General features: G+C 44.5%; 1 protein-coding gene across 1 annotated transcript in view; it reads right to left on the reverse strand.

Annotated features, from left to right (window-relative positions):
* Positions 1–1,498: 1,498 nt before the first annotated feature.
* Positions 1,499–27,141, reverse strand: part of PLCL1 (phospholipase C-like 1) — a 34,026-nt gene continuing 8,383 nt past the window's right edge. The window contains exons 3-5 of the mRNA XM_010135368.1: positions 20,627–20,702; positions 17,194–17,303; positions 1,499–2,030 (exon numbers count right to left, since the gene is read on the reverse strand). Of these exons, the coding sequence (XP_010133670.1) occupies positions 1,848–2,030; positions 17,194–17,303; positions 20,627–20,702 (369 nt within the window). The 3' untranslated portion in view covers positions 1,499–1,847. The remainder of the gene's footprint in view (positions 2,031–17,193; positions 17,304–20,626; positions 20,703–27,141) is intronic.

The raw sequence follows: 27,141 nt of genomic DNA on the forward strand, positions 1-27,141 counted from the left end.
CTTTCCCCCGTGAGCACAGAAAGCAAGGCCTTCTCTATGCAATTTTATGTTCATTTGTTTATAACACCAGAGAATGAAGGAGGACTAGAAGGTATTTTGCCAGCAGTTCCTGTACAGACGTTAGGACAGCCTTTCAGACTGAGAAAACCAAGCTATTACTAAGTTTAAATGAACACCAAGAGGCGAGCCACTCACCCTTCCCGAAGCAGTATCTCCCTTCCAAGAGAGATACTTTCAAAAGCTGGTCTTCCACAGCTGCTGGTGGTAGGCTAACAGTTTCCATCCTCCCTGACTGTAAATACTGAAGGCCAAGAGCTGTTTTTCATACAAACGTAACCCATGACGAAATGCAGAAGGTAACCCAGGATGGCAAAACACGAACATGTGCCCTCACACCACTGACCTGGGCTTTATGCCTTGACTGAAATACAAAAGACACCCCTTTCCAGACGTCGGTAAAGGCTGAATACATGCTCATAATCTAACGGAGAGACAGAGAGAGGATTTAGGGCTGGATCTAAACAAGTGCAGCAAGTTCTACTGAAATGGTATTTAAGGCATCTGAGCTATAACCTTTACAGTAGTACAGTTCCTGTGACAGCAGGAGCTACTCTCAAGCACCTTACCCATTGTAAACCACCTTTACCCAAGTCTCACTGATTTCCCTCCATGTTAAATCACTTCAAAAACATGGGTCAAAGTTGTTTCATAGCTTTACTCTCTCAGTAATGTGCAACATGAACATAATAGTGTTATTAAGAAGTCAAAAATAACTTAACACAATAGCTATATAAGATTTTCCAATGGTCAAACTTTCAGCAATTTTTGTTATGTTCAGAAAATTAGCATATTTGTTAATCAAATTAATTTAAAAAGTAGCTTTTCAAAATAAAAGCAATGCTTTAAATAAATATAGTCTTTTTTTAACCATAAAACACTTAGTCCTGTTAAAGGTAGCACGAATACTACACTCAAGCACAGTACTTAAACAACTGAAATGAATGTTGTGAATATTCATGAGCTGGACAGTGGGAGGGACAAGGATGCATTGCATCACAGCTCTCCTCAGAACTGTGGGGCTGACGAGCTCTGTTCCCTACTACATCAGTTAATGCCTATCAGCGAAGGCTGTAGCTGTCCTGCAGATCTACAAGGTAGCAATGATCTAGCGGAGTGAAAGAAATCAGCGGGTTCTTACGTTACTATGTGCTACCTGGGTGTATCCTGAAGAGCAGTTTGCTAAAATTCAGGGAAATACACACCTCAAACCTAACTGTAATCCAGCAACTCTGACTATTTCGTATCTCGTTTACTAGGTTCAAGCCGTTCATTAAAAATCAGGTTCGGGATCTGCAGCAAACCATCGGTTTTGCCCTCACAAAAACCAGCTGTTGGTGACATTTGTTGTTGTATTTTGTTTGTTTGCTTAAACAGTGTCACAGCAATGTAACCTGTAAGTTAAATGATAAAAGCTGGAGAGTAAAATAAAGCACAAAACTGATACAAGTCCTCTCTATTTGTTCTGCTTTTCAGAATGAACAGGCCCATTCAAAGATGACAAAGGAATAAATTAGCAAATGGCTAATGTACTACATGGAATGGCATCTGCGGGATTGGCGTGTGCGTGCACACACACGCACCTGCATACGGACAGCTTGGCTGCGTTAGAAATCTCACTACCAGAGTTTAACTTCGATGAATTAACTGCATTAAAATACTGACATCGTGACGATTTTAATACTACCGACACCCTGCAGAGGGCATCCCTGTGTGACATTGTTAAATGCTTTAGAAAAATAGTTTAGAGTTATTGAAATCTGTGACAAACGCGACAGCTCTGCGTCCCCTCACAGTCTCCCGTTCTCATCTCCAGTGTCCTTCTCCTGAATTGCCTCCAGGCACCGTTTTGCCTTGGCGTCGGCATGCCCGCTGCCAGGTTTGCTCAGTCCGCAGGACAGGCACGCCAGCTGGATCTGCTTCATGTTCTCCAGGGCTTCATTCTTGGCATTCTTCAGGAGATCTCCTTGGCCCTGAGGATGGACAGACAGACACGCAGGAGAGAGTCAGGGATTGCACACATTGTTCGGGACCAAAACTGGCAGTTCTGCACTCATGTCTCTGCCGTATTGTTCAGTGCCGTGGAACAGGTCCCAGGTCCCTTCTCAAATCCCTCCTAACCCTTGTGAATGCTAGTCCCAGGAAAAGAGACTGAAGTCCCTTCTGCAGCCCAGCACCCAGCTGAGTGAGGAAGGCGGCAGCCAGCACAGTGGGCAGGGTGAGCCGGACAGGCACCAGGCTGCCCCCACTTCCACATCGTCCCTTGGGAGGTAATTTGGGCCTGGCCTTAAGGAGCCTGACAAGCAGCAATGGCACAAGGTACCCCCTTCCCACAGCACTTCTACCTGGCATCACATCCCACACGGCAACAGCCACAGTCCCCTGTGAGACCTGACTACCCACCCCTCAATGCACCCAGACTTGCTACCCAGCCTCAGGCCCTCCTTTAGCAGAGGCAGGCCAAGCTGCGTGCCCGTGTGAGACACGACATCCTGCAGTGCTGCCGAGAATCCATCTAAACCATCTTGTTGGGGACCTTCGAGCAGGCAAAACGGGAATGAGAGACTTCACGAGCAAAGGCCTGCTTCTGTACCTTCTCAGAGCTCGTAAAGGTGAGGTGACTAACGGGACAGCAACCCAATTTGTAGCTATCAGGAAAAATGTGTTACGTGAAATTTGTACTGAGGAGTTGGTGTTCAGAAATGCTAAAATGCATATTTACGAAATATTTGTTTTTCAAGTCCTGCGAAACTACAGGATTCTGATGCTAGAGGATACAAATAAATAAAAGCCAGGAGCTGTACCTGGTTATTAAAATGCAGCATCACAAAGAACTTGAGCTGCTCTCCTCCTAATGTCACCCAAAGCACAGCTTAAAGTACACACCCGCTGCAGCTGGTTACATGTATATTCAGGAGTAATTCACATCCCTGCAACCAAACCCGACGCCCTGTGACCCACAGATGCTTCACGGGGTCTCAGAGAAAACAACAGATATTACAGCAGGACCTGGGACTCGCTGGAGGGGCAGTGGATCATCAACCCTCCTTCAGTTTTCAAAACAAACCAGATGTGTTGGATGAGGCACAGCACAACACCTTCCAGCAGCGGGAGCATTCCTCTGCTCTCACCAGAACAAAGAAAGAGGATTTATCCCACACCGATGAGCGCCGTTCCCTTTTTGTCAGCGCCTGGTACTGGCCTTGCACCATCTGAGTCCTCGTAAACAACACTCACGACAAAGAAACAATGGTGGCTTGCAAGAGCTGCTTGCACTGGTAAACACCACGTGGGAAACCACGTCACCCAGGGATGGCAGCCTGCGCCTCAGAGCGTGATTGCCTCATCTCTTGGTGACGAGAATTCGTCCCTGATGTACAATGCAAATTGCTGCCCAGATGCTGGGAATCCAACTCAATGTGAGAATAACAAGAAGCAGCAGGACTGCGCGAGTGGCTCTGTGCTATTTGGTAGGAAGCTCCTCTGAAGAGATTAGTGTCTCGGCAGCGAGACAGTCAGGGGCATACAAACAGCCTGGGACCCAGTGAGCAGATATGTTTGGAAAAAAGCAAACCAAGAATAATCTACGCCACACATATTCCACATAGCTGTGATCTTGGCTTTAGGACAGAGCTCAAGCTTATGGTTAAAAGCGGTTGGCAGGAAGCCAGGAGCCCCATAGCTGCCTCGAGCACCTGGCATGCTCCAGTCTCCCCATCTGCAAACGGCACAGGAATCATACTGGTGCTGTTGTGACAGGGACAACACACTGCAGCATAAGCAAAGGGATCCAACAGCAGCATCATTAGTGATGGGAGAATGTCATCAAAAGGGGTGGCAGGTTCTTCAATATGCAGATGCAGCTTTAGATAATTTGATTTTAGGATGAAATAGACCCAGCTGCAGTGGGCCTGCTGCTGCTTTTCCTTATCATACACATGGGACTGAGACACCAAAGGCTGCACCGATGAGCAGGTAACATCAGTGTGATGATGGTTTTCGTACCATTTATATTGGAAGCCCTCAGAGGCCAAGGGACTTCACACCCTCTGTGGGGGCGCTGTGCCGCCTGCTCTCCCTTGAGCATATTCTGATTCCACAATGAAGTAACAAGGCGATTCAGATTACGGACTTTGTCTGAGGCAATGCACATCGTGTCTTCAGGTTCCAAGAAGAAAAACACTCCTCCTGAGGACACTTCCAATATTTTGAAGACATTCTTATTTTACAGTGATCTAAAAACAGAAATGGACTTACAAAAATACTGCAATTCCATTCATGTACAGACCATTTGATTTATGTCTTAGTCCCTGCGTATTTTTTATTTTTAAACAGCTGGTTCATTTCAGCAAACTGAAGAAGCAAAAATGATTTTGAATCATCTGTCGTGAGAAAATTAACGACAAAGCAGCCCCCTCTGACAGAGCTGTCATAATTCTAGAGACACCATAAAAAAAATGATCTGTGGGCACACTCAGTTTGAAAAGCCATCTGTTTGCTTTGAAAAACTGGCTGTGAGCATAATCCACTTAAGACAAATGTCAGCAAAATTGTGTCAACACCTTAATGAACTAAATACCGGTTAGAAGCTGGAGTAAACTTTAGAAGTACGATTGCATTGAAACAACTTTAATCAGTCAGTCACTGTGATCGTCTCTGTGCACAGAGCAAACCGCTTCACCCTCACAGACAAAGCATCTCTCTTCCAGGCAAAGAGAGGTCATGATGGTCCACTTGGGCATCTATCCATCCATCTCCCTTCTGTTACTGATACCATGAGCCTTCCTGAAAATAAATTCTTTTGAGAAAGATTAAATTCAGCACTTGTCAGGACACTAAATTGAGCCAGAAGAGATTAATCAAGTGCTCTGCTTGAAAAACTGATCAAGGGGCCTGTTTTTATTTAGAGTTAGGGAACATTAAACGACGGGTTTCATACACCTAACTATGACTAACTGTGGAGCCTCTGCACCAATTAATGTTACAGCACAAATAATGCAGCTTGTCAAGTGACGGTAAGATTATAAGCCTTTATCTTGACAGGTTAATAGTACTTAGAAAACAGGGATAATCTGGCATGGCTTTAAATATTGCTCAGTTTCAGTGACAGGCCATGAAAGGCTTTAAGAAGCATAAGCAGTTCTAGACAGACACTGGCAATAGCCACAGAGGGGGCAATTCTGGATGTTCTTTTGCCAAATCAAACTCCTAAGTTTTTATGAGTCTCCGTTCCTCACAGGCTGAGTAAACAATCAATAAATGACAGAGGTCTTACTGCTCATGCCACATCACACTCATGATATTACTGTTATTTTTTTAACCTTTTCTCAAAGAAACAAGCTCTTACATTATTATTCAATCACAATGTAAAATCTCCAGGGGCCACCAGTGGTTGGCTGAAAAAGCCGGACACAGCCAGATAAAACCACCCCAAGCACTGCGTCACTCCACGTTTCAGAGGTATCACAGGTAAGGTAAAAGAACCAACAGGCTGTGCCAAGGGACTCAGGAGGCAGAAATGCTGGAGAGCTGCTGTGATTCTGGGATATTCTGTGTGGAGGCGGTGTTTACCACATTTTCAGTGTCATAGTGGGACTTTGATTGTGTTTAATATTAATGAAGAGGCACACAATTAAATGATCATGCATGGCTTTGAAAATGTAATCCTGAGGAGGAAATCATTAATGAAATGATTAGACTGCTACGTTAAACTTCTAACAAAAAGCAGGTATTTTTCCATGCCTCCTTCAGAGTTAAATGTGAGAACAATTCGTATGAATTTGATTATGATACATCCACGTTTCAGAACAGAGTACTCCAAAACCAGACTGTGTTTCTGTATCAATGCAGACTTTAAAACCCCACCCTTTTCATTATCACTGCATATAGTTTGTCAAGACCTTTGATTTACTCTGTGATGAGAGATCATAATGCACATTAGCATGAAAAATGACTGTACACAAAGATTATACACAAAGCGTATAATCACTTCCTGCACACTGAAAAATAAAGGACCGCAAAAATTAGTTACCTCACAGGAAAAGCAGGGGCCAAATGTCACTTGCTAATTTATTTTAAACCCTCATATAGCAGAAATTCACTTCCTGTCAGGGAAACAAAAAGGCCATGAACATGAAAGATGGCACCATAATGGCATTCCTTGTGCTACTGGTGTACCATTTAAAATCCGGGTTTTGAGGGTAGCTTTGCACAAACATAATTCTGAACCAAATGTAAGAGCTTGTTTCTCCCAGCAACAGCTTTGTCGCTGACTAAATCGGATGATCCGACTGAGTCCTCGCTGGCGCCTGAGTCACCACGTCTCTCAGCATTTGCTAGTAATTTCAGAGGTCAGCCTGAGCATCTCATTTTGGTGTATCAGTGTGTTACTGACAGCCATAGACCTTCTCTCTCATTTCTCTAAGCAGGGTTTAGCAAAAATTTAGCAAGAAGGAAACAGAGCTGAGAATTAATTATATTACACAGAGCACAGACCCAAAGGAAAAACAAGAAAACATGAGAAATACCCACCCAGGGAAAGGCAGTCACCATTACAGGAAATGTTAAATCTCTGTAAGTGAGAGCAGAGAAGAGAAACTATTGTGGAACAGATTGTTGTGTGCAGCTTTGACACGAGGTTATGTAGTAAAAACAAGGTGAACATGAGTTCTTAGATGAGTGTTAAAATGTAATCAAAAGGTTGTGCAAAGAAACAAGGTCAGGAGCTCTAGGGCTGATCTCCTCAATGCATCCACAGCCTGGCCAGCAGCTGGGACACCGGCGACAGCAAGGATGAGCGAGAAGAGAGAGAGAAGGAAGGAGGAATAGTTAACATGATCCATCTCTCAGTAGTTCTACATCTAACCCAGATTACTCCTCGCCTCATCCCTTCTCTGTTTATTTCATCAATCAGCCGTATGAACACTGGCTCCAGGCTTCCCTGCCTGTCCCTCCTTACACAGGGGCTGAGCAGGTTCAGAGAGCAGAAGGAAACTCAATCTTGTTTCCCCAGTGAAGGTGCCAGGAGAGCAGAACTCACCTTGACTGCACTGTATTTTCCATCTGTTTTACTACGTATGCAGGGAAACAATCCCCATTTGCACCTGACAATTGCGCAAGTCTCTGAAGTGGAACTGCGCCTGCAAGCAACACCGGCCGCCTCAAGGGCACTCACCAACCTGCCCAGATGCACTGCCCTAAGGTGACACATCTGAGCCAGCAGCCTCCTGCCAGCAAGCACCTAACTTAAGGACAATGCTGGGTGACAAGCTAAGGGGTAGCCATCTCTGCCAACACGGTTTACAAAGCACAGTGTCTTTTCCAGTGCAGTCAGTTGTAAGAGAAAGAACAACCCCAGCATTACTCCAGGTGGTTGGTAAAATTCACATGGCAACTCCAAAGCAACCCGGACAGGAGCTTCGTGTATGAAAGCAGAAGGGGCTCGCAGCAGTTCAAGGAAAAGCAGGCAGGAATCTGGATTACGGCCCCTCCACAGAGCCCATTCAGCCATGGCTTGCCCTGAGCGTGCAGCAGGTTCCAGTATATTAGTCCAGTCCTCTTCGAGACACGGATCTCTGCAACCATAGCAGGTGTTCAGATACCATACCAAAGGGACACAGAAGGGGTTAACAAAAATGAGTAAATAAATTAGAATAAATAGAATAAATAATGACCAAAGTAAAGTAGAATTCTGCCAGTGCAGTGCCCCCTTGAAAAAGACCTGTAGCATTGTTCACCTTTTCCAGCTGTTGGAAAGGTGCAGTTAAAATCTAAACAGCAGTGCTGGATACCGAGAGACAGCCCCCTCAGCACCGCACTGGGCAAAGCCCCTTCAGTTTATCACAAAACTGCCAGCCCACCACTTCTATATTCCCAAATCCTGCGACACAGCCAAACACAGACCCTGAGGGCAGCCTGGGTGGTAGAAATGAACAAAACACTTTTGTCGTGGAAGGGGAACCTCCAAAACAGTCATGCAATTAGCAAAGAAGCAAATATACAGAAAAAACCTTCTGATTCCGGCTGCTGGCCTTGCCAGCACGAGGTATCGCTGCCTTGTGCAGCCATGGCAACTCAGGAAAGGGGGTCTGCATTTGTAATTCTCTTAAAGGATTTGCCTAATGAAATAAAGGTGAAGGTCATACCAATGGCCAGATTGGTCTCTGAAATACAGTCAAGCGCCCTCCCAAACCCTACGAACCCTAGACCAAAGCCCAAGAAGAAATTACATCAAGTATTTGCTTGAATACCTAAGTGGCAAAAGCACTCGTGTGCTCACGCGTTCCCTATTGATCTTTGCACAGAAATGTCCACTGAAATCCATGGGCTCTTGCACATCAGTTGCACTGTACTGCTATTAACCTATTCCTTCTAGAAGCCTTTTTATGTATAAAAAGAGCTTTTTCAATTTCTTGTTTTTTGTAAAAAATGCCTCTTGCTTCTCTCTCATCTGAGTGTTTAAATTAAATTACCTTATATCAGGCTGTCAAATGCAATGAATGCGCACATCGACTGTCTGTAACCATGTTGCAGCAGTCATTTTCTTTCAGAAATAATGCCATTAATTTGATGTTAGCCATGTGCTGAGCAGTTTGGCTGCTCGTGTGTCTCTCAGGCACTACATCTAGCAGACAGTTTGCAAGCACAGCCACAGATGTATGGAGCTCTCACTGTCAACCCCTCCACACTAGGAGCCTGCCTTTTTTCTGGTGGTAAGTTCAAAATCAAAGGGTTGGCTGGAAGCCCATGAGCACACAATCAATACTAAGAAAACCTCACATCATTGAAGAAGTCAGGGTACTACTTATTTTTGATACACAGCCATGAGATGAAAATCAAAGCTGTATGTCCAGGCATTCATTTCTTAGTCCTTCTTTGGTCATAAAACCTAATTCTCCACATGTACCAGCACCATCTGGTAATTCCAGTGAAGTCCAGAGAGTCCCAGAAAAACAAAACAAGAGGAAGAAAAATGAGTCAGAAAGCACAGAATTTTCTTGCATTTCATTTTTCTGAGTAAAAGGACCAGTTGCAGGAAAATATATATTTTGCAGATAACAAATCACCTGTGCAAAGCAACCCCTGAGCAAAACACTTGGCTGGGAATAGCCGGCACTGCCTGACACTTCCCTCCTCCCTGGTGCCCTCTGCGCTCATAGCTGCACAGGCTACAAGCCACACAGTTAACAGCAAAATCGTGTTCTTCATCAAATGTGTTGACAGCAAAACATCCCTTAAGTTTGTCAGAGCCTGCAAAGCACTCTCTGACCATCACTGGGCTAATCCTGTTTTGACCAAAGACAACAGGCACCTGCCCTGGTTAGGGGGTTTTTTTGGGGGGGTGAGGAATGTTACAGGACATGCAGCACAAGCACTCACTGCTCTCCTCAGACTACTGCTTATCACAACAGCTAAAAAAAGTACCTGCAGCTCTACTTAATGCTAACTGAAATAATCTAAATAAGATGAGAGGAAATTATGCCAGAGGGCAGCATTTCTGGATAGGTGACAGATCTCCCTCACACAGTGCTTGCTCCTGCACACAGCATCTTACGCTCTCCTCATCTTGGGGTAACCGCCTGGCACAGAAACTGATTTCTTAGATACTATGTGGTTTGCAAATCCTCCTGCTGCAGTGGCAGCTAGCGAACATCACCAAGAGCACAGGAATCTGCAGAAGCCACCTGAGCTACCCATTTCCACTGCCCCAGAGGAGACACAATACCTCTCCGGTTTGGCTGCTCTCTTCTCTGCATCTGAGGTGCTGCAGGCAATCAGTTTCTAACCTGGTCACAAGCAACACAGACCACGAACAACCTTATGCTGAAACAGAAGGCTTTAAGCTGAGAACAATAACTCCAAATGACATGAAATGTTATGTGAAGAAAGCAAAACATAACACAAAATGCTCTCTGACTGCTAGGAGGGACCAGGGTTTTAGACGATCCCTAAGCAAATGCTCTGATTCACCTCATTCTTGTCGGCTGGGACATTCCCTGTCCAGGGACCTGGACAGGGCAGGTTTGCTGGTGAGACTGGCAGTGAGCTCAGTGTATGGATCATCCAGCTCATGCCAGGAAAACCCAACTACCATCTCAGCAACAGCAGAGGAAACTCAGCAACATCTGCAGAGAAACAAAGACAGATTTCTCTACCTGTATTTCGTTAGCCCTGAAGCAATCACAGCTCCGCCAGATCTCTACTAGGACACACGATGCTGATTCACAATGGCATTCGACAGTTTAAAACATGAGGAAGACAAAACACGCTGGCAAGCACAATTAGACTCATTTCTATGTGGGCCAGAAGCAGCAACGGATGGTAGCTTAGCAGGGACGAGATAAGGACAGCAAAAGCAGATTCTGGGTTGTGAAGTGAATTTAGTAAACAATGGAGATTAAAATACAACTGAAATTACTTAAAAATGCAACGTGTCTTTTCAAGAATGAATAACTATGCATCTGAATCTCTCTTGTCATCTACTATTTAAGGGACATCAGGAATCCTGAAAGTTGTATAAAGAGATAACTGAAGTTTTCTAAGCAATAATCAGTCCCTGAGACCAAGAAAAAACACCCATTTTGTGTGTCTTGGCACATAAGAAATACTGTGCTGCTTAACTGACCACCCGGGAACAAGAGTGAACATAAGGAAGCAAAGAAAAAGACCACTGAGGTCTCCAGCATCATGGCTATTCATCCAGGCAAGGTATCACAGAACACTGCCAACCCGGGAAGGAAAAGGCCTCTCCAATCCCATCACCAGTGCCAGGCATTGGGGCAGGAGCCCAGTGCCACCCTACGGGTCAGGCAAGGACCTGGAGGAAAGGTTTCCACCTCTCCAGCACGCTGCCTCGCTGCTTGAGCTGGAGAGCCTTGCTAGGGTTATAACGCAACCTTCAACACCTCACAGAGGCAGCTGCTCATTCTCTTTCTTTGTGAGTAGAGCCATTGACAGATAAAAGCAAGAAATGTGTGAATTTCTGCTGAAACTTATACTTTCATTCAGCCCTTTTAATTCCTCTGAATGAGGTCATGCTCTCAGACTGGCACAAAGAAGATTCCCAACTTCCATGTCTTCCAGGTTGTGTTAATTAACTCCACCATACAGCAGCCTTTCATATCTGTGTCTGAGATGAAAATGTCACCGTTGCAGGGGAGGGGTTGATGGCAGAAGTTGCTGAAGTTCCCATGCCACTTGCAGTTCCTGTCTTCACCATCTCCTCCTCCAAGGGACAGGAGATGACACTGACCCAGTTTTTGGACTGGATGACCCCCAACTACATGGAGAAGCTGGCTTTTGCACCCAGGTGCCAAAATCCCTGCCAGGTTGGTAGAGGAGAGAGACAACAGCAGCGCAGCACAGCTCAGGCTATGATGGGGTCTGCCCCACCAGCGGGAGCACGGCAGTGCCAGATCCCACACAGCTACCCCTGGGTAAAGTCGGCAGGAATACAGAATGGTAAACTCATGCAAACTGCACCATGGGTAGGGACAGCTTTAGGGTCATGAGAAGTTCAGCCCATATAAAGGACGGGAGAGAACTGGATGCATGGGTGAGACAAAGAGCATAGTGGTTCTCCTGCTGCTTTAGCATGATTTAGATGATACACACAATTGGGGCGATGTAGAGGGAAGAGGAATTTGAGGCCGGGGAGAAGAGACAGAAAATACCAATTCGACGGTGAGGCACAGAGGGGTAACTGACGCAGGACAGGTGACCAAGCAGGGGGCTCCACTGAGCTGCCAGTCTACACAAGGAGAGAGTTGGACATCTATTTTGGCACACTAGCGCTATTGAAACATCTTGACAAGCTTCCATTTGTGAAGCAATGCTTCACATCGTCTTTCACTTCTCTAATCTGTTCTTTTTGTCCCAAAGTTGCTGTTGTTCCACATACGTATAATGATGGCTTATCTCGCCTCCTATATATATACCTGTGTGTGTGCTCACACAAACAACCATCCCACTGGAACTGAAGGAATAATATTTACATCTGAAAAGCATAGCTTTGGATTGACCCTGGCCATCAGCTGTTTCCCCATGTAGCGACACCAGATCCCTGGGTACCCTGGACACTGAGGGTCACCATGAAGAACACCACAGCCTCATACCAAGTACCTTCTCTCACCAAGTATTTGAGCAGGGCTTACATCCACAGCAGCTAAACATTCAGTTTGATCCTGCTGCAGCATAAGGAACTACAGAGACTCATAGGCCCTTCCAGTCCTATTGTCTGTGCATGCAAATAGTGGCTAAAGGCTGAAGAAAAGTCAGAAAACGGTGCGTGCTGCCTGAATGAACAGAAACTAAGTGGGCTAGGTCCTGCCAGGGCCGTGCACGGTGGGGAGGTGGGTGCTGCTCATCCCAAGCACCAGCGCTGCAGGCAGGCGAGAGCAGGTGCATGTGGATCTCTGTGCCCGACCAGTTAAGCACCACCTCTGCCTGATCCAAAAGTCTGGACAGCTGCTTCTTGCCAGTCAGTGAAACAACCCCAGGAATAACTGACTAATACAGGACAAAGTCTCTCTGCTTTGTCAAGCCAGCCGGGGACTCCATGCCGTAACACTTCTCAGAAACTGAAAGTATCATGAAGGAGCAAGAGCTGTTGCCAGTATGTGATACCTGCAGGTTTAAGATAACCTGGGTGGCCTTCATGTATATTTTAAACAAATCTCGAAACACCTTCCCATAGAGATAAAAGCCCTGCAGCACAGGCTGAGGCCCAGGACCACAGGCTGTGCCTTCTGAATGAGCTCCGAACCTGGGAGCCTCCGTCGCACTCACCACCACATTCAGAGCACGTGAATGGCCTGGGAACGGGTTGCGCTCCCATGCTGCTCCTCCAGACTCTTCACACAATCGATACGAACAACCTAAACCTATGTCCTTCCTCTCCTTTCTCTCTACTTTTAAATAAACTGCTTCAAGCTAAGCAGCCTGGTATTTGCAAGACTAAATGAATGTTGACCCTACTGGACCTTTTTACCTTCTCCTCAGCACTTTCTCAGAAAAAGAGATCGTTTGTGTTATTTTTTTTCTTTTCTGTCCTTCAGTTCATGTGTAAGAGACCAATCTGATCTAGTTACCACATGAAAAATTAGAGCATCTCTGCATTTCCTCATACATCTGTCACTCCATCCCAGACCAACTGGCTCAGCCAATCTCAGCTGTAGCTGAGCCGGTCTCAGAGTAAGGCAATGAATCCCTCAAAGCAGCCAGGGCACACAGTCTGAGGAGGTTCAAAAGTTTGAAGCACCACTTTGAGCGGCATAAATAAAGGAAATGCAAACAACATGGGGACTAGACAACAGGAGAGGGTTTAACCTCTCCAGAAAAAGAGCCTTTGGGGTAACCACATTCAAAACATATTTATCTAGGGAGATCTAGAGACAAGCAGACATGGAATAATACAATGAGTCCTGCAATTAAAGGCAAGCATCCATGCCACACCAATCACACCTGCCTACTGCTCTTGGTGGACTACCGCTGTCACAAGATGACAGCAAATCACAAGAACTTCATGCTAAGACACTACCGCTCATATTTCATCTATTTTTGTAGCTTCACAAATGGAGCACCAATGTGGTTAAGCCCACAGAGATATGCTGGGAAAAGGAGAGAGATTAGATAGATAGGAGAAATTTTTCGGGGGGGGCGGGTAGGGGGAAGCCTAACTGACAGGGTAAGAAGTATGTGGTACATGGACCTCAGGAGCTTAACAGGGGCTCAAGAATTCTCTGTGCTCTTGCTTAAGATCTAGATAGTGCAAATCCTTTGGCAGCAATTACATGACATGCCATAGAATGTATTGTTACCGTTGTGCTTGATTATATGAAATGTCCCTAAGATTCTGCTGTGCTGCTCCGTTGCCCACTCTGTAGTACACCAATTAGTAAAGCCATGGCTCTTGCCTAACTGCAGGACAGAAGACTGATGTGAAAAGACCCAAATAAATCTTACTTACAAGATGGGTTTAGAGTACTGTAGAGTATACATTAAAAACCACTCCTATAGTGCACTATAATAGTCCTTAAATTAAGGCTGTGATGGACCTAGTTCTTCCAAAGGTCAGCAGCAGCTCTGTGTGCTACCATTGTGCACTATGTCCTTTAGAATAACAATCACTGTCCAATATGTTGCTTTTTCTTCCTGAAGAAAACTCATACCTTGTAGTGATGCTAAATTCACCTCAGTTTAGGTGAAGTCAGATAGTCTGTATGTACATCTTTCAGAAATCTGGCTTTTATCTCTCTAAGTAGCCTCAAAGTGCACATTTAGGGCTCTGTTACCCAAGTGAGACAGGTCTGGATGCTCCAGGTCTCCCAAGCAACTGAAGGCTGATTGTCACGAATTACTGTGACAAAGAAACGGGTCATTTGTGGATGTCATTCTCCACAAGTGCTATTTGCGCACAGTTTTGCTGCATAAAACCCCTTATACCAGAGCTAATGCTGATCATGTCTACATCATAAAATTGTGGATTTCTCCCGCAAAGAGTGAACTGCATTAGCAATTTAATAATTGTATGCCTTCTGCATTCAGCAACCTCTCTCTTTATGCATCTCATTAGCATTAATTTAAATGCAGGATAATTAGCAAATACACTCATGGACAGGTGCTGAAATAATCCCTGAAAATTTAACCACTTGATGTTCTGTAGCATGCACTAGCAGTTGGAGTCCTAAAAAGACAGAACACACTTAGGGCAGCAGAGGCCAAATCTTATCCTGGGCAGGAAAAAAGATTAAAAAAACCCATGAACACATTACAGAACAGAGACTAGATTCCAAAACTTGCCTGTTCTCCCCTTCAGTAGAAGGCAAAAACAGTAAATGTCACTTTATCCTTGTGTTCCCATCTTTTGTCTATAAATAAGTCAGTACATTGGTATATTAACCATCTAGATATTTACCATCAACATGCAGGCAGGTATCTGGTTCCTAGACTTTGTACGTGCTGACCCACCAAAGCACAGACAGAGCAAGAAAACAGGTCTGCAGACAGACAAAGCACGTCCACATGACAGCAACAGATCTGAACCGCAGTCAGCACACTCGAACTTTGCTTGGTTTACTTGCCAAAGGGAGGGCTGGCCAAGCCAAGCAGTTTTGCATGCTCACTAGGATGAAACCAACAGCTCCTAGCACCACAGTCCCCATGAGGTGGGAAACACAAAACTTCTTTTGCTACCTTTACATTTTACTGGCACTTAATTAAACACAGAAAGGAAAACAGTGGCACAAAGATGGTGGTGTCCAGAAATAAAAATGAAAGTGAGACTAAACTTGGGGTCATAACCATTCCCGTAATGTCACTGTGAGAACATGATTCTTCTGTCTAGTGTGCTGATACTGTGGCTCTCAATATCACTGACTGTGAGCCCGACTGTATTTTATACAACATGGGACCAAATAAGATGTGACATTTTAAAAACATGCATGTTTTTTATACACCAATAGCTTGAGTGGGGCAGGGCTGTCAGTATTTCCCCACCAGACCCTCCTGGGGAGCACTCACCAGCACAGAGCAGAGAGTCTGTGCCAAACACAAGATGCAGCTGTAAACAGCCAATAGGTTTGTTTTGGGTAGGGCCACTGAAATGCAGCATTCTTTCAGAAAAAAAAAAGCTGAAGAGTAAGAACAATCACTGATGGTCTCACATCAGACACCTGAGGTGCAGCCACATTCCCAGTTGCTTAATGTCATTGCTGACTTGGACTTCAGTCAGAATGAAAAGGTGTTTCATGTGCATTTATATCCATGGGTCGCTGCCACAGACTGTAAATATTTTACTATGTGAGAAAGCTGAAAAAGAAGTTGTGGCTTGGAAATTAAACATGTCAGTTATTCCTTGACCAGAGGTTTGAAATGCTCTTCAATACGCTGACACCATATGCTAGGCGGCAATTATTTTTCATGGAAAATGTTTCTCTGATTCCTGCTTGTACCCTCATTAATCACAGGTCACCCTCAGAGGTCCAAATTACTTCTTGCTTGACAAACAACTAAAAATGGAAAAGTTTACAGTACCCCAATCGTGTTTAGAGTGACTGTGAGCATGAGGCATTTATTTTACCTAACACAGGTAAAGGTATTCAGATTAATGTTCAGAACTGCCTGGTGCCTTTGCTCCACAACACTAAAGCACGCATCTCCTTACTACTCTCGCTACTGCTGTCGCATTTAGGTATTTGGTGAGGAACTGTGTAAAAATTCCTTCTCGGCTGTTCGCTCGGGGATACCAGCTAAGGGAAAGGCACTGGGGGGTCACAGCAGATGCTGTCAGACAGGACAACTTGCTTAATGGGAGTCAGAGGGAGGGAGCAGCAGGGAGAGAGCGAGGGGAATTCGAAGTGTGATCTTTCAGAGCGAGGTGGGAAATTGAAGCTAAGAAAAAGGTGTGAGCTGAATGCTAACAACCTGAATGCTTGGCTCCAGTCCTCTCCTTGCCTTCTGCTGTGGTTCCACCAGACCCCCTCCTCTTTCTGGCTTTGGCTGTCCCTGGGTAACTTCACCCAGGCTCAGACATCCAGCTGCCATGACGATTTGTGGGTAGTTGGTGGTGAACAGGTAGCTAAAGCCTGGTGTGTAATGTGATCAGCACGAAGTGCATCAATCCATAGCCAGGATGGAGGGATGAAAATCCCGTTTACAGCTGTTTGCGTAGTGCTCCTCTTTCGGAACATAACCCAGATCACCGCCACATCTACAATATTCCTTGTGCGTTTTTCATGGCAGCCCCCACCACCCCATCACTTCCCAAAGAGATACTCTAGTTCTCACTTTAAAAAGCAGATATCCGAGACACAGTGACCTCAGACAGGTTATATTCAGGGTGTGTGGGGCAGAAGAGACAACCAAAACCAGGTCCCTGAGCATACAAACCACAGGCTTTCTTTCCTCTTTTGTTCAGGCTTAGATAAATTTCCTTCTACAGCTTCCAAACCAGAGGTGTAATTAGATATATTTGATAAATCTCAATAATTGGGGGTAACTCATACATCCATAAGAATGAAGAAGAAAGTTGCTTCGGTATTAGTAAGACAGTACAAAGAGATGAACTAAAAGAGCAAAGGTTTGCTTATAAAGTTAAGGTACATAAAGAAAGCATGAGGTGATGCTTTCTGCACTTACCTTCAGCACTGTGATATTCCATGCAAAACTCTCAATGGCTTTGCTTAATTTTCTTCCTTTCAAACCTTCCTTTGTCCCGAGGTTATGAAGCTCTTCGTGGAATTCCATTCCTAAAAAGAGAGATTGCTACATCACCCAGTGCATGACTGATTTTCCCTGTAAAATGTTCAGTCATTTTCAGTCTCACAGATGGTACTTTCCTACTTTCCCCCTTCCCTGCTCTGACTCCATCCTGCAGAGCATCTTCAGATAAAAGAGTCATGTGCAATCATTTGTCACTCTCCTTGAACAAATGGTTTTGTACCTTGGAAGGCAGTCTGACAGATGCAGAAGGTACCTGTTCAGCACAGCAAATACAGACTCAATCTCACAGCTCCTCATTAATCTTAACCACACTCAAACAGAAAAGCCCTTGTACTTCACAAGGATAAATTATGTCGGAAACACATACTGCTAATCCCAGGATTGCTATTCCTGCAGCCTGCACAACTGAGACTCCCAGCCACAGCCCTGGGAGTTGTTACACTTCACTGCTACTTTCTGTGGCAAATGTCTGCAAATCTGTGGCTGAATAGAAAAAATCGAGGAAATCTGGGAGCAGATTAAAAACTGTAATGAGTCCAGTTAGCCCATAATTCTGTAAGATTGGCACAGTGCAGGCAAACATTTCTCTGAGTCTGGTGTGGATTACGAGACAAAATGGAGAAAGAGCTGCTTGTGTTCCCTTAGAAAGGCCAAATTGGCACCAAATCACTCCAAAACGCCTGAAGCCCATCCTGGCTGAATAAAGAAAATTCCATCTCCAGTTGTTTCATAGATCTGCCTCCCCTAACATTTTAAGGCAAACGACCCTCACAAATTCAAGCTTCACTGAAATTACGTCAAAGAAGCGCCCGCTGAGAGAACACCTGTATGGAGCAGGTGCTGAGAGCTGTTGAGCAGGCTGCTGGAAGAGTCTCTCCTCCCACAGCCCAAGGCAGTCTTGCACTCAGCATAACTTTCCCAAAGCACTCCTGGAACACTAACAATAGCTTTCTTCTGGCCTTGCATTGATTCCAGTTGCTCATAACACTGAGGCAGTTCAACCTGACACAACGCAAGGTTTCTCTACTGTTTATTTTCCAAAACGTTGCCCACTCATAGGTTTTGCCTGTCAAGGGTAACAGAGCTCCTGCAGCACTTCCTTTCAGAAACACTCTGAATAACTGCATGCGAAGCAAGGTTCCCCTGCAGATGTGTCTCATGCCATTGGACTTACAAATCATTTCACCTCAGAAAGTGAAAGAAAAGCTTCAAATGACTCGCTTTGTCCTGCAAAAAACCATGAAGGCTAATGGTGCTCAGCTCCATGTAGACAGCCCTGCTTTTATGCATCACCCTTCCAGTTCTTTTTTCCTCTGCACTTCACTTCCCTATATGTAACTTGGGAGATGGCACTGCCCCACAGAGAAGGAGCCCCAAACATTTGTGAGGCTGCAGGTAGCAGCACCAACAAAAACATTCAGCAGTTCAGTCCTCCAAGCTGCTGCTGGCTACCACACATTGGGCTGAGACTGCACATGAATAAACCAACAAAACCAGCCACCTGAGAAGCTTTCTGGGGGAGTGAGCAGGACCCTGTGGCACAGGGAACCCAGACCACAACAGGCTATGATGTGAAGCAGAGGTCTGGTGGGAACATACATTCAAAGGGAACAGGACTAGAGTGAGGCGAAGGATGATGTCACAGGCAATTGTACCACTTAGTTTTGAGTGCTTCATCTTGCCATGCTGAAAATGTTATTTAACAATTTGCATGGGTAACTTTTGGAACAAACTGTAATTGGCAATTGAGCGTGGTGAGGGATTCTCTCTTCTACTCCTTTTCTCTGCCTAAATCCTGAGGCTTCAGAAGAGCATTTTCTATCTCTCCAGCCTTCTTCTCAATCAGAAATGATATTTTAAAGCCAACAGAGCAAACCAAAAGAAAACACAAGTAGATACAGCAGCAAAGAGAACAAACTTGAGAAGCTGCTCTTTTTGCTGGGGAAGAAAGGAAAGGGGAACTGTATGAGACTCTGTACCTCAGTGTGGTGGCATGGGCCTGCATCGTGTTCTCTGCACACACTTCCAGCCCTCTGCTCACAAAGTCGCCAGCACCCAGGGAAGTGTCACGGGTCCTTCCCTCTGTGCACAGAGCAGGGTGGGCAGAAAGCTGGCTCCTGCCACTGAGGGTCTACACAATTTAGTGCTCTGAAGTTGTATCATCAAGAAAAACATCTCGTTACTGCATTTTCCCATCACCATCCCATTCCTAAACCCTTTGCGCCTGATGAAGGCTTTGAGCTGAGGATGTTTATGTCGCTTATGCAGATACACAGAAGCCAAGGCATGACACAAGTTGAGGCCCATGAAATCCAGCCAGACGTAGCTGCTTGCCTCTCCTCCCTTTGCTACTGCCATGCCAGCACGGTGTCAGAGCTCTGGATTTCAAAGGGCAAGGACTAGGTTCTATCCTGTTCTTGCACCACATAGAAATCAGCTATTGTTGGAACAGTTTCCAAATTTTCTCTAATTAAAAACATGAAATAAAGGATTTACTACAAAAGCCAGTTTCATTCATTATTTACATTTATTAGAAGGAAATGGCCATAGCCTGTGCTACTTGCCAAAGTGTCCACCAGAAACACCAGTATTTATGACTGTTGTGGTCCCAGAAGACTATACCCAAAAATACAAATTAATTTGCATTACTGACCTTCAAGGCTCGCTACAGGTTAGGAAAGGTGCAGCTGTACAACTAAATGAAATGACAACAGGTTCAATTTCTGCAGTGTAAGCCCCTAACAGAAGCACACTGCGTGTATTTATTCACATGGTTTCTGATACACGGAAGCTGTTAGATTTAGCTGTAGAGGATTCCCACTGCCAAATGTGGACTCTTACCTCTCTAGCAGGGCTTATTCTCGTTTATCAGCGGAAACTACAGGAGACATGTCCCAGTTCTGAGTCTAGCCCGCTATTCTGAGCAAGTGATGAAGAGGGATTCATCTGTGGTCCCGTGGGATTCAAAACCTCTTGTTTCCCCTGTGATTAAAGGAACGACTGTGGTAGAGAATGGAGCTCAGTAAAGGCAGCATGCCTTCTCGCTCCCTCTTTTTAATTGAACGCCTTTCTAGTTCATTTGGCTAATTTAAATGCTGTCAGACACTTCAGAGCTGTGGAGCAGATGGAGAAATAGCTTTTAAGGTGAAAGCTGCGGATTTTTCCCTGATCCCATGCCTGCACTGCTACTGGAGAATGAGCCTTCATGAGGGTGGAATCTGCCAGGAAAAGACCGGGATGCTCACTTAAATACCAGGTGAAAGATGCTGCATTAGTCACAAACTATAAGTAAATTATGGCACATAATTTCCCACCTCCCACCCGGAACTGCGCTATAAAGAAGGATTACCTGCTTTCTGGCACTGAACAATCTTGCTGTGAGTAATGTCTGCCGTCTCAATGAGAACCCTGCTCTCTTGAATCATCTGTCAGAAAATAAATGGGGAAAAAGCAGCATTACAAGGGTTTCCTCCAACATCTAGTCCACAGAAAAGTGCAAAGGTTCAAACTTTAAAAGAGCTCTGATCTGCAAGCACCACTATAAGGCTTGGATCATTCCTTCATATTAGGGCTGTATCAAGCTAAGTGACAGTTGCTCAGAAAGGGTTTTGCTCCAAAAGTTAAAAGAACAGCTGTTTTTATACAGTGAGACACCACTGCAAACAACATGAAGAAACATGAGGGGCTTCAGAACAAAGCAGAGTTATCAGACAAACAAAATTAATTGTACATGAAACTGAACCCTTCCTTAATTAGTACGCTTCTTGAAACAAAAGTAGAAATAAGTATAGTCCTTGACACAAGTGGTTATCAAAAACATTACCAAGTCAGGAACAGTGCTGATTTCAAGAGGTACTTAAGCCTGTGCTTGAACTGCATGCACTACAGCAGTTCAGACAGCTACAGTATTTCTTGAGTTTCTCTCTGTATAAATTCATATCCAAAACCTGTCCCATCCTCTACATTTCTGTTGAAGTTTAAAAGAAAAAAAAAAACCCAAAACCAAGAGACAGGCAGTTTCAGAAAGCCTACTCACAAGTTTCTAAAGAGATCCATATTCATGCATCTTGCTGGAGTAGCCCACCAATAGCAAACAGATGAAGTGCCCATTATGTGACAAGTTTCCTGAGCCTTCCCTCTTACAAACGTTGTTCCCCTTCGATGTTAACAACCCCCCCAAAGCCCTTTGGAAGCGCAGGCAAGAAAGCCAATTGTTCCGATGCTCTATTTTGTGAAATAGCAAAAGGTGGCACATCTGCTACAGAAGGCAAGAACATGCTGTGTAACAAACTATGCCTGAGAATAATCTTGCTCTCCTGGGACGTACACCACAAACCCCAATCGAATCCCAGCAGCACAAGAGCAGTGCCAATTAGAAAGCAAAGTGAACACTGCCTAATGTTACATCCTGAAATTACAGAAGCCGCCATCTGAAAGCTGTGCCAAAACGCTATGACTGCTAAAAGCCTTCCTACTTTCAAACACACCAAACACGAAAACACGACCAGCGTGTTTTGATTATTTTAGTGGAAGACAGTAGAACAGTATTAAATTAACACTGGCAAATTAGCATATTTTATTGTTTTAATTAGATACAAGGGAGGAGAGATGCTTCCACAGGTGACATCTGAACTGCCAAATCCTGGAGAAATTTGGATCGAAATTCTGCTCCTCATGCCATCTTCATTTCTAACTACACTTGTTAAGACAGGCTGTATTTAATAGAAATACCTATGCCTTTGACAGAAACAAGGGCATAAGAAAAACTAAATCCATTACCAGCTTCAGAGGCAGAGAGAAAAAAGCCTGATCATCTACAGAGTGCAAAGCTGTTTTTTAACAGTGGAAGCCCAGTGGATACGCCCGAGATTGAAATTACTTTCAGTAACAGCCTTTGCCTTTCATTCTTTTTACTTGCTCATTTGTGCATCGTGTTGATTTTTTTTCCTCTGGTATTTTTGCTTGTCATCTAGAAAGAAATAACTATTTCTACCCACCCTCTGGCTTTTCAGTCATCTTGTGCTGAAGAAGTCGTTCAACCAACCAACTACAAATGCTGAAGTGCGACTGAGCAGTAAAGAGAGTGAGAATCCTGAAGAAAATCTGTCAGTCACTACAGAGGCAGCCAGAGGACAAACGTGCATCTCTTGCCATGCAAACACAGAGCCTGTGAGCCAGTGCCTGCACTGCCCGGGTCCAGCCAGGTTGCTGCTGGCATCTCCATGTGCCCATCGCCCTGGGCTTAGCTCCCTGTGAGTCTCTGCCCGTACTTCCTACCCAGCAGCAAGGTTTTTCCCAGCTATGTCAATGCATCTAAGCTGGGACAGCATACCCAAAGTGACCAGCTCTCCTGTGCTCAGATATCTAAAGTAGAACTTGTGAGAGTTTCTTTTATGTATATACATATATACACACACACATATACATAGATACATCTATCTGGATGGCTGCAGGAAATTATCCTAACACACACACAAAAAAAAGAGCAAGCTTGAGAATCATACAATTTGGTAATCTCAGTCTGACCATATCCTCCTCCAGCTACTGCACCCACTCTCAGGAGTTTCTGGAACGCCTGGTTTAGGGTTCTCAGACATGAAGATATGACATTCATTTTTTAAGAGAAAAGTGACAATCAGATGTCAGTTTTACCACAGAGTAGGTAGAGCAGCCCTCTGCTTCTTTGATGCCGACATCAAAGTTTCATTGCTCTCAGCTCAGCAAGAACAAACAATTAAAATCCAATCATATAGCAGAATTTAACCCGTTCCTGTCTCCCTGCTTGGCAGTAATCTCAACAAAGTTATACAGCTTTTGACCCATGACAAATCCTACGAAACTCCGGTTCGTCAGCTCAGTGACCAAGCTCAGGGGATGCCCTTAGTGTACCACCTGCAATTCCGCTCACAGGTTCCTCTAGGAAATAATGCACTAGGTGGAAGAAACACACCCTGGGCCAACCACAACAAATGATTTTGGATGGCTTATGGTGCCTTCACCACCTGTGACAACACTGTGCAGAACCCTGTACTTCTACATGACAGGTCAGGCTCTGCTCCCAAGAAGAACCGCCTGTGCAGTTGCAGCAGGCACAAGATCCTGCCTCCCAACACCATGGCAAAGGATTGTAACAACAGGCTAGTGGAAGGCTGAAGCCTGGGTGTTCACTTAGAAGAAGCAGAGACTGATTCACACAGGTAAGACTGAAACAGGCAAGTAACTGCTACCCAGGAATAAAATTATAGCATAGGATGTGGGGGGTTTGATTCGGTTTGGCTTTTTTTTTTTTCTTTTTTCTCTTAAAGCACATCACAAAAGATACTGTTGAAAGGATCCTATGCACAGAACTGATGCAACCCTCAAAAAATAGCCAAACTAATCAGAAAAACAATTTTTCCTTTTTCTTTATAAGTATTTTCCCCTTTCATACATTTTCTCTTACACACAAGGTAGCATCTTGGAGAATATTTACTAAGTAAACACTGTGAAGGTCACCTAGAAAGCTAAGTTATTAGTAACTGTTTACAGGAATTAATGGTAACAGTTTGTCAGTATTCAGTCTAACGCAGGTAAAAGGAGGTGAGAGCCCCGCTTTCATGCTGGACACAGGACAGCAGGCAGCAGTTCTAGCAGGGTTCCTGGTCGCAGTGGAGAATGCTGGCCAGGGATGCAGCACTTTGGCCACAGACACCTCTGCATGAGCCCATCAGCCCCTGGGAGACTTCGCTACTGTGGCTCTGCTCAGCAGCAACTCCCACTCACAGATCTGTGTCACGGCATCTAGACACGCTTTTGCTGTTTTGGCACTGGTTCTGAAATGAGTTCACAGTCTCCCAGTCTGACTGGTCCCCTGCTTTTCCAGCTGGCATCACATCCAAAGCCCTGCTTGGGGATGTCACCTACTTCTTGCACTGCCAAATCAAGAACCAGAAGCCCTAAACACAATGTGGAGGACTGTGATTGCCTGCTGGGAAGGTAACCCATAAATCACGAGGCAGCCCAAGATCTTCTAGCCCAGTTTTGTCAGTAATGTTTTAAAATCAAACAACCTTTCTCAAATGTGAAGAGGGAGCTTTCTGAAGTTTGCAGCATGAATTTCCATGGATCTTTCCTCTGCTCAGTCCTGCACTGAGCAGTGCTCTCAGGTAGCTGTGTAAGCCTCAGCCATCTGTCTGGAGCCCATGAGGCTGCTGTTTAATGTCACTCCCAAATGCCAACTCGCTTCAACGAGGAACTCTCAAAGCACGAGAGATAGCCTGCTCTCTCAGGAAACTCATGCTCCACCACAGCGTTAATTTCTGAGCACCGAGCTTCCAGGGATTAACCCCCTAGCAACACACACTGAAAAGCTGCCTTTAGAGGATGGCTGCTGGTATCTGGGTCCACTTGGAATCAGTGGGGGAATTTTCAGCAGCTTCTGAAGCTGGCAGGATTGCTCAGGACAACTTGCATTTCCCGTGTCAGAAAGAAAGTGATGAACCTTATCAAGTGATGTGTTTAATGTAACTACAGCGGGAAAGACATGGACAAGAATGGGAGTGAAAGCACACAAAACCTGATTCTGGCATAGGGACTTCGAAAGCTGCCTTGCTGACTACCAGTGTGTACCTACTACAGTGAGCAGAAAGGAACCAGGCTAAATAGGATAAACTGCCACACACCTTGACATCATTTGGGATCCTGCTCATTTCAGTACTGGGCCCTGCATCCCAAGGAGTAGGACCCAGAGGGAGGGCGTAGGGTCCCTTCTGTGCTCATTTGGCAGCTGCAGCGTGCAGAGCTCTGCAGGAACAAAGGACAGCCACGATCCTCCCCTCAGGAACCCCTCCACGTTTCCATGGGAGCAGGGGCACAAAGATTTCCACAAGCCCTGGAGGTGCTAACCTCAGAAATAATCTCAAAACAAGAAGTGAATAAAGGGTTGTTCAGATTGACAAAAGATGCACGTGGCAGAGTTGCAGAGGTATGTCATATTTAATAAAGTACTGGGAACAAGGAATATAAAGCCTCATCTGCATAGGCTGGGGCGGGGGGGGTTCTGCAAAGTAGCTTATTTAATTTAAATAATTTTAGGCAATGCTGAAAACAAAAAGGCTGAACTTGACTCATCTCCACCTACCTGAAGCACCCTGTTACAGGCATGCTGGTTTCTCACAAAAGCTTGGCAAGCAAGAGCTGGCAGAAACCTGGGAATCCTCTCTTGTCAGGTATATGAGACCCAGAAAGCGGAACAGACCATGGGCTGAAAATAACTGTCCTGTCTCACTTAAGTGTCTAAATACAGCATGCAGTATCAACTTCAAAATCCCCTCACTTCATGGAAAGAATGATGCTTCACATGGTCATTTCTGTTAAGTGTAATTACAAAGATAAAAGAATTTTAAATTAAATTTAAAACATCTTAACACTGAGGGCGTCATATTTTTACTTACAAGAAATTAACAGGCTTATCTATTGTTGGTGTTAAAGGCAGTTTAAGCTTAGGATCAGTACAAACTGAACAAAAATGTTTTTTATTTTTACTTTAATAAACTCCTGTGCTAGAGACCAATTTCTTCTTTTCATTACAAACTGTTCTACAAACTGCAAAGAGGTGAGGAAACACAGCAGAGTCTCACGAAAAGGACAAAAAAAGACAGGATAAACTCCTGGTGGCAAATTAAAGCACTGCTCCTGCTGGAAAGAGAGATGATACAAAAGGGACAGTTCAAAGAATCCTCTCATAAATATTGCAAAGTTTAGAACAGAAACTGACTGATCTTCAGATGAAAAAGCAGCTTTCTCTCAGGTACCTCCTCATGGCTAGCGTCCCTATCTCCTACGCCTCTCCTATCCTAAAACAAAGGAAATAAAGTGCCCAGTTGGAACTTTGTTTTGTAAGAAAAGTTCTCATCTGACCACTTTCAGGTCCCATTTTAGTAGGGACTAAGGGACACATGCTATCAGGGAGAAAAACTAGAAGAGTGGTGGGTAAGTAAGAGAGAGCATTCTAAGAAGCGAAGAAAGAAACAGGATAATCGCTTTTCCAGTCTATGTCCAATTTTGCACAGAAAAAAACAGATACGAATTCAAGACAATGTCCAGGTACTGGACTGTGTTTGATGTCAGCACATTATGACACTTCCTTGGCAGTATCCCTTGTCTTCAGCTGCTCAGAGAATTGTGATGAATCTTCTGTTGGGGATGACTCTGTCCCAGTTGAAATATGAATGTCAGTGGAAAAGCTCACAAAAAAATTACTTAGTCTTGTTGCATTGACATAAACTGGGAAAATGGACTTTATCCTTGGGAATAAAGAGCTGCCATGCCTGAAGAAACCTAAAAAGATTGAATCAAAAAGAACAGCAGACAAAGAACGGTTCTTCTCCACACACACCTCAGCAGGCTTCTGCTAGTGTGCATGAGCCAATATCTGTGTTGAAGAAAACACTGCCATCAACTTATTCTCCAGCTGCACCACAGATACTACTTCACTTCTCAGAAATCCCCAATTCACCTCCGTGTTGGCCAAGACATTCTTAACCAACTTGCTGTCTTCTCAACAGCACCTACAGACACACTGTCCATCCTTATCTGCTTCCTCCAAACAAGATCAGTTTCAACAAAGACGCCTGAATACAGAGAAAAGCCTTAATGTCAACAATGAGTTTATAAAACAAATAGCTTCTCTACTCAAGCTTTTTAACACTTTTTGTTATTTATGGTTCAAAACCATGGAAAGATACTTGGGAAGCTTCTTCTATTTTTCTAGAAAAATTTCTTCATTACGCACATGAGCCAAAACATTGGGTAAAACCAAGAATCATTTATTATTTTATTGCCTTTGCTTTGCAAATGATTCAATCATTTGCTCTTGGCAGGAAA

Source organism: Buceros rhinoceros, unplaced genomic scaffold, assembly GCF_000710305.1.
Source record: "Buceros rhinoceros silvestris isolate BGI_N320 unplaced genomic scaffold, ASM71030v1 scaffold3614, whole genome shotgun sequence".
Lineage (NCBI taxonomy): Eukaryota > Metazoa > Chordata > Aves > Bucerotiformes > Bucerotidae > Buceros > Buceros rhinoceros.